Source organism: Sesamum indicum, linkage group LG1 (assembly GCF_000512975.1).
Source record: "Sesamum indicum cultivar Zhongzhi No. 13 linkage group LG1, S_indicum_v1.0, whole genome shotgun sequence".
Classification (NCBI taxonomy): domain Eukaryota; kingdom Viridiplantae; phylum Streptophyta; class Magnoliopsida; order Lamiales; family Pedaliaceae; genus Sesamum; species Sesamum indicum.
In genome coordinates, this window is record NC_026145.1 from 17,845,749 (window position 1) to 17,854,562 (window position 8,814).

General features: G+C 37.7%; 2 protein-coding genes across 2 annotated transcripts in view; both read right to left on the reverse strand.

Annotated features, from left to right (window-relative positions):
- LOC105172796 (protein DETOXIFICATION 34) overlaps positions 1-1,823 on the reverse strand; it is a gene marked incomplete in the record, with an annotated part of 5,339 nt that extends 3,516 nt beyond the window's left edge. Inside the window, 4 exon segments of the mRNA XM_020691920.1 lie at positions 11-72; positions 145-201; positions 467-1,092; positions 1,366-1,823. Coding sequence (XP_020547579.1) covers positions 11-72; positions 145-201; positions 467-1,092; positions 1,366-1,695 — 1,075 coding nt within the window.
- On the reverse strand, positions 2,135-6,036 carry LOC105172816 (G-type lectin S-receptor-like serine/threonine-protein kinase SD2-2). The gene is made up of 2 exons (XM_011094394.2): positions 3,248-6,036; positions 2,135-2,600 (listed from the first exon to the last, which is right to left on the reverse strand). The coding sequence occupies exon 1, from the start codon at positions 5,906-5,908 to the stop codon at positions 3,308-3,310; it is 2,601 nt and encodes an 866-aa protein (XP_011092696.1). The 5' UTR covers positions 5,909-6,036; the 3' UTR covers positions 2,135-2,600; positions 3,248-3,307.

Genomic DNA, 8,814 nt, shown 5'->3' on the forward strand with positions numbered 1-8,814 from the left:
ATACAAAGCCCAAAAACAGAGCACTTGGCAGCCCTCGGGTGTCCCGATCCAAGCTCATTGGATACGCGAACGCTGAAAGGAAAAACCAGGGTGGTGAAGAACTAGTGTCTGAAGAAGGGATTAGAAGGTGTTTCTTTTAATTACCTTATTGCTGCATTCACACCTATGAATATCATTCCTTCCCATCCATTCAGGTTCATGCTGAAAGCAAATCAGTAAGATATCAAACATAACATGTTGGGAAATCAGGTACCAAGAAATCAAAACTGCTGAAGCATGAATCATGTAGCCTGAACCAATGTTGTACTGTGGCATGCATTTTATTGTTAGGGGTAAAATTGTAATTTTGCAATATTTTACGGCAACTTTAGTTATATGGGTGACCATATATGTTCTTTTCCTAGCTTATGCTAATTGAATAACTCAAACCAACCACGGACATGGAACTGAGACGAAGATGGCTTACCAGATAGAAAGGGATCCTACGGCCAGGACCGGATTGTCAAGATGGCCGGTGAGAACAATTATGCTCATGAAGTACCAAATCTCCAAGCAAAGCATGATGGCTGAAGCTATAGAAAGCCTCAAGAATGCCCAAATCTCTCTGAATGCGAGCCAAGACAAACCTGTCCAGCTATCTTGGCACCAACCCACAATGTACACCATTTGAGCCAGAGCAATCCCCCATGCAGATATGTCGTAGGCCGCTGCTGCACCAGCCAATCCCCACTTGAACACTCTAATGAACATAAATAGCACAATGATGTGGATGATTAGAGCCACAAATCCAACCCATGCTAGAATTACCACTTTGCTTTGAGCTTGTAGGAATTTCTGTGTGGGAAAGTTTAAGGCTAGAGAAAACATCTGAGGGATGATTTTTACAGAGAATTTTCCGGCTAGATCGGCTATGTCGTGCCGTATGCCTAGTAGCTTTAGCACTGGTGTGGAATAGGTGTAGAGGGGCAACAGGCAGATACAGGCTGCTGTAAGGATAATCCATGATCTTTGCATGTACACTCCAAGCATTTTTATTTCTCCAGCTCCGAATGCCTGCCCACAGAGTGTCTCCAGGGCACTAGCCATGCCAAGCTGTTATTCAAGCAAATAAACTGTGAGCATTAATTTGATCTCATGCATGAAATAAGAATCAAATTGAAGATTATTGTGTTTTCAACTGCGTTTCAGTTGTGCTTTCGTCTTTTAGAACATTGATTTTGAGCTTGTCATGAAACAAAGACAACAAAACTTGATATAGAACAAGAGACAAATGCTTTTTGGGAGTGTTTGGACTGACGAAAGTCCAAAACATAGTACTTGAAGTGCGTTGTTTGATGATAAAACTTCAAAACGGTCATAACTCACCAAGAAGCCGAACGATAAGTTTGCAATGACGGATAAAGAAATGGCAACAGCAGAGAGCTCAACATCTCCAATGTGTCCAACAAAAATGCTGGTGAAGGAGTTGATGCCATAATTACATAGAATGTTGAAGGCAATGGGAGCTGCAATAGCCCATAACTTTACTGATTCTATCTGTAACAAAGTTTGTGCGTCCTGAAAGCTTTGCACTGGCGGATAGTCCCCTGCATCACCGTCCAACAACAAGACAGAGGGTGCCTCGTGGAGCATTGCCTCATTGTTGGACGAGGATTTGGTATCAGATGATGATTTCTCCATTTCCAGGACAACCATTGATGACGGTATTGAAGAGGGTGAGACATTGCTGTCCAATGCTCCTCCTCTTCCATTTTCTGTAACACCCTCAATCTTTGAATGTTGTCGGAAATATTCTTCTTTCTTGTTAAACTCTCTAGATCTGGTTTTCTGTGCATAGATTTCTTGACCCTGTTTCCCTTTTGTTTTCTATTTATAAGATTTCTGTTATCATACCCTCTACAGAACAGGAATTTCTGACAAATGTTGGCTGGTCCTTTTTTAGACATGACTTGGTCTCGACATTTGAAGATAACATAAGATTAAGGAATAATTACGTTGTCTTTCAATTTGATGAAAATATATAATTTTTTTATAATTTCAAAATTTACATTAATCTTCTTGACGTATGTTTACGTCCAACAGATAGATACATAGTTAATAAAATTCATAAAATTTGCTGACATCAACAAAAAAGTTACAAACGAGATAATCTATCCACAAATCAGTTTCCAGACTACTCGATACATAAAACCATAAAAACCATTCCCAGTTCCCAAATCCTCATCTAGTTAGATGGTTGAGTTACAAACGAAGCTAGAAATTTACATCACTATGAACAACAATGGCAGCTGTTACAAACGAAACGAGAAATTTACATCACTACGAGCAGCAATGGCAGCTATTCCTGGTCGGTTTTCAGCCTCCCGTGAATTTTGTAAATTAAAACACCATCACGAAATACTCTATTCAGAGCACATCTTGCAAAATTCTTGTTAACACGTCCCAGCACCGACATAGCAGCAGTGTGATAAAATATCTGTTCTGTTCTGCTTCATTCTTTCGACTCTAGTATGCAATTGAAAGATCCCATTGATGTTAAACTCGTCCTGGTTTCAATGCTCCAATTTAAACCACTGAGCATCTGTTGTTTATCCCTACATCTTTGGAGCAAGAAAAAGAAGGTTATGTTCGAATAAAAACATTCAGATTTTGTGATGCAGGTAATTCTGTTGCTTGCATGAGTACAAGAAAGTCCGAACTATAGAAGAACACGTTTGATTTAACAGCTTAACTACTACCATGCATCATCATCAGGAACTTATAGGGAAAAATATCACCTCATGAATCATGGTATGCAAATAGTACCGTTGAAGCAAATTTAGCCAACATCCTAGGCACACAAGATGGATGGCTTCAGCATACAGTGCCCAGTTTAAAGTTAACGAAATAGAAAAGAGAAGCCATAAAGAAAAAAAATAAAAAAAAAAAGCCATAAAGAAGGAAAGAGGACAACTGGCTTTGGACAATACTGTTTGCACTAAATATTAAGATTTCCTCATGGTTTATATCAAAGCCTGCACTGTGTTAGTCAGATTTGAATCCTTAAAAGAAGTCTATGGGATCATATGCGAGTAGGCCTCATTTCAGTGGAAGAAACGGTGGAAAAGGATGAGTTGAATTTTCTGCAAGTAAAAGTCCTATTTGGTTGATTTTCATTGAATAGATAGCAGATGATTAAGATGCTGTGAAATAAAATGGAATTGAACTTATATTAACAAAGAGTAAAGCAATGAGCACCATCGTTTACCTCTTCAAAATTGTTAGTATAAGTATGTTACTTCGACATGGATAGCAAAACAAACTGAAGCTATATTGACAATTTTGAATCCTTGGAATCTATGGAGACCGAGACGTTATCATCAAAACTGCTGTTATCCTCCTGTAGTACCCTTTTCCCGGATTCAGGCCCGACTCCCTGAAAGGACTCACCAGAAACTAGCGCTTGAAGCAGCTTCGGAGGTGGTGGAACGGCCACCTCAACTACTCCTTCCAACATTTTCACCACCATTCCCATTGTAGGTCTTGTAGATTCATCATCCTGAATACACCAAACTGCAACTAATCCAACACGTGCTGCCTCCACCTCATTATACGTGCTACCAAGCCTCTCATCAACCACTGCTGCAACATTTCCCTCAATTATTTGGCGTGCTGCCCAGGGAGGGAAAAACCACTTCTCTGTTTCACCCTCTCCGCCTCCACCAGCTGAAGGTGGCCCCTCCACATTCCGGCGACCGCCTATTAACTCCAACAATGTCATCCCATAGCTATATACATCAGCTTTCGTGGTGATTGCAACACCAGAAATCCACTCTGGTGCAACATAGCCCCAGGTACCCCTCATGGTTGCAAGCACCCTGCTAAAGTCCCTGCCAATCAGCTTTGCCAACCCAAAATCTGAGACCTTTGCTGAGAAATCTTCTTCCAATAAGATATTCTCAGGCTTTATATCACAATGTATGATACAGTTTCGACACTCTTCATGTAAATAAGCAATGCCTCTTGCTGTTCCAACAGCAACACGAAATCTGACATCCCAACTGAGACTCTGACTGCCATGTCTTAAGTACATGCTAAGAGGTCCATTTGGCATGTAATCATAAACCAGAAGACGATGGGAATTTTCAGAACAAAATCCTCTCAATCTGACAAGGTTAACATGCTGGATATTTCCAATAGTACACACTTCTGCTCGAAATTCCTTTTCGCCACCACCAGGCCTTTCAAGTCTTTTCACAGCCACGGCAGAAGAATCTGGTAATACCCCTCGAAAAACAGCCCCAAAGCCTCCATGACCAAGCTTCTCAGAGAATCCCCTGGTCGCAGCATGGAGATCCTTATAAGAGAAAACCCTTAGGTTTGTTACTAACACGCTATCTTCGTCCCCCTTTCTTCTGCTAACCTTTCTCCTCCTTAAGTACAACAAATTTATTGTTCCCACACTCAGGATCACAAGAATGCCACAAATCATTCCGACCAAGAAAGTTGTTTTCTTGTTCTTCTTTTTGCCACCTGCAGTTGTTTGCACTCTCACATACAACATATCCTGGATAGTGCTATCAGAAGTAACATTACGCAGGTTTAAAAGCGAACCGTATAGATTCTTGCATAAGTTATTATTTGGATTGTGATATAAACCAATGCAAGAACAATTTCCCAGACACACACGTTCGCACTCACTCCTACCCCCAGTGAAAGATACAACCGTAGTTCTGTCATAGCTCACTGCTCCAACTTCCTCAAATTTATCATCCTCATTACAAGTCTCACCACCCTGACGCCAACAACCCTCAGAAAAATCTTCCTTACCCCAAGAAACACTGTCAATAGGCCTAAAACCATTGAAGCACTCACATGGAATGAACGGTTTACCATTGCAGAACCCCAAATTTCCACATAATGCATATACTCTACATACATTTTCAGGCTGCGACCAAAATGTGTTCCACACTTCACTTTGTTGGGACCATGTGAATTGCTTCAGCTGGCCCATGTGGTCCAGGACAAACCTCGTCAAGGGAGGCTTTATACCACTTTCTAATGGGACCTCTGTGTACCCAAAAGTTGCCAATGGTGTAAACGGATCTATGAAATCAAACCTATATATGTAAGGAATGGTCATTTCAGGAACCCCAGCAAACGCATTTCCACTCCAGTTACCAGTAGTCCAATATGTATGCGAATTAATCATATCAACACTACCACCATTGCTGTAATATAGAGCAATCTCACCATAATCAGGAGGATTTAACCTCAGGGAATACCTTCCAGGAGCTGGATCAATGGAGCTCTTCCAAGAAGTCAGTCTTTGCTCAGCCGTCAGGTTCATGCCTGGAAGCCATGTATCAGTTGGAAAATCAAAGCTTCGCCACACAATTCTCCCATCACTGCTCAAAAGCACCAAATTTCCCTGCTCTAAAAGCCTCAACTCACTTGCTTTCTCAACATTGCTTGTCTCCCACATAAGGGTTCTTGAATCTTGGTCTATAACAGCTAACTTCCCATCCTCAGTGATCTCTGCGCTTGCTGACAACAAATTCTTGATGGGCTTCTCACGGTTCGCAACCCAAACATATGTGGGAATGGGGATGGAAGCGTACCAAATGCCCAAATACCACTTGAATTCATCATTTGGGGCGAAAAATCCCAGCCTAAAAGTCTTGTTCGCACTTGTAATCGTGGTGTTCCCCCTCAGAACTACCTGCGATTGCTGCAAAGATTCCAACTTTACGCTACCCTTGAGTGCCTTTCCACTTGACTCGGCTAAATCCTGAACTTTCTTGGAGAAATGCGTTGAATTTGTACACGGGCTTATGGGTTTTATCAGCGGTTCTGAAGCAACCGGAGGAAGGAAATATGATGAAAAGATGGAAATTACAGCAAATATGAGGGTTAACTCCATTGCCATTTTGATGGAAAACCGAGCATTTTATTTTAGTAGCTGAAAGCCTGAAACAAGAACATTACTCTAGTGAAGAAATGGAGAGAGAGTGAGTGCTGTTTGTTCTTTGAAGTTGCAGAGGTTAGGTGCAGAAGAACTAGTGATAATGGATTTTATTTTATTTTAATGATATATTTTATTTTATTACTTTCTTGGAAATCTTGATTATCTGAAAAAGCTGTCGCTAACGGACAAGACTATGAACAAATGTCAAGTTCTTGAAATTACGTAAACATCCTTCTATTCGTGAGGGGCAGTTCGGTTCTTAACGAGGTTACTTTGGTGAAAAGAGAGGGGCATCGAGTAATAAAATCTGGAGGGAGGGTGTCGTGGCAGACAGATGATCTTGGATTCTTGAATTCCCATTACACCAGTTTGGACTTGTGTCTTGACATAGGGATAATCAATCAACAGAACAAGAAAATAGATTAATAATTGTGACTTTTGGTCAAGTGAAGATCATGGGGCAGTAATGTACTGGGAATTGGTACGCATTTGACCAAATTGAGCAACGTGCCTCGTGCGGTAGATTGCACCATTCTTTAACAACTTTAACCAATTGAAACAAAACAAAAGGAAAATCTATATGTACATGGTGGAATGGGAGACAATTATGTACATTTCAATTTTTACAAATTATGATATTGTTTGAGAATACAAAAATTTATTTTCAATTATTAGCATATTGTAGAAAATCATAGTCTTTCAATATCTATTGAAGACGTCTCTTATAGATAAAAGAAAGAGGTTGGTACCTTCTGCATCGTTTTGTGACCGTCGATGCCAACATGGCCAGACTAACAACGACGTCTCTGATGTATTTTTCATGAATAGTATTACAATATTTTTCATCAGAATTGGGAGGTAAGAATGTATTGAGAGTATGGCTTCAACCGCAATTTCTGTCTTCCATCAACCATGGTCGTCCTAGGGCCATGACGTACGACATTATGAAGATCTGAAAGGATATGAGAGGAGCAAGCAAAAGGGGAAACAAGGGTAACTTGTTCTTGAGGGCTAATTAACAAGATAACTTGTTCAATTCAGCTTGATGAGAGATTGTTAACAGCTTCATGTCTATAGAGTACAGAGTGAGCAATGAGATACTAACACGGTAATGCTTTAGCTTCCCGTTACATACATCAATAGCAACAATGAGACGCATACAATTTTCGTATATTCCAACATGTAAGATCCAATAAAATAAAATATGTAAGATCCAGACATCCAATGTTGTATCCAAAGTTTAGATTTTTTGGAATATGAATTGATGTAATAAGTCTCAAGTCAAATGTCAAAATTTGGACTTATAGCTGATTCAAGGGAAACAAAAATTACAATTTTTTCTTTAATAAATGAATTGAATAAATAAGCGATTTATATTGGTCACAAATGAAGAATTTGATTCACTTATAAATTGCAAAATCCTTTCTCTAGCAAAGTGCATTTTTTTCAACGGCAGTGATATTGCAAATGAGCAAATTATCCCTCATAAAAAGAAGTTAACAATTTACCTTTCTGTGTTTTTTAAATTGAGCCAATTTATCTCCTTGGCTTCATTTTCAAAAGCATAGGGAGGTAATTACTATTCTTTTATCATAAGAGGGTAATTTACTCATTTATCATATCACATGAGGGTAAATTGCATTAAGTCCATGAATTGTAGAACTCATACGCAGCTGAGATAGACAATAATGTGGCCTGCAACACATTCAACGTCTGATTACACGCGGGCTCCTAATTTTATACGAGCTTTATAACTTTATCATAAAAATAAAAAATAAAAAAAAATCACTTGAAATGAATCATTATGCTTTATAAGTAATTAAAACTTTTCGTTTACTAGTAATGTGAGATGTCTGCTTGCATTTAATAAAAAAATAAAAATTACAATCCACCCGCTTGAAGTAGTGCACAAGTATTATACCAAACTTTAATGATGATGAATATTGTTTAGTGATTTTTAATTATCATAATTATTATCGATTTGGACATATGATTCTTGTTACGGTAAATAGTACATTAGTTCATTAGAGTTATAATTACTTCATGTCACAAACCAAAAAGTATCCTCAAAGGTAAGCAATCCACGCAATATTTTCACCCAAAGAAAATTTAATTACGTAGCATGCTAGAAATATTATTATATTTATTGTATAATTGATAATATTTTTTTATAAGTGTAAATAAATTAAATTACGAAATGCAATAATGATTAATTCCGGTCAGGCCAAAATATAAATTTGAATTTTTCTTAATAGAATGTCCTTGAATAATTAATTGATCTTAGTATTAACTTTGATTATCATTAGCATATAATTAAATGATATTGTAGATTTTTATATCGGACACATGGAAAATACGAGGCAGCTAAGGTTTGAAATTTGGGCAGGGGGTCGTCTCATATTTTGCATTTATTGGAATATAGTATATAGTTTAGTCAACCTAAGTTTATTTCATAATATACAAAAAAACCAGCTGGAACAACTTAATTCAATCGTATATTATATATTATACTATACTATAATATATGCCCCATTAAATAATAGGAACCGTATTTTTTGGTATTCGGCTTTTATTCGAAGAAAATACGGATAATTTTAGATTAAAAAAAAAGACTTTGAACTTTCGGAGTCAAAAATATTCTTTAATTGATTATTAATAAAAATATATCAAGATTTCATTTTCAAGAATTTTGTGTATTTTTTATTCGACTATTATAAAGTTTGAAAATGAGAAAATTCAACTTGTATTTTTTTTAAAAGTAGTAATTATATTATTATATTTATATAAAAAGTTGAGTAAATATATTGATTCGATAAATATATCAATATAATTAACAGATTGATATAAAATGTGATATAAATGCCCCC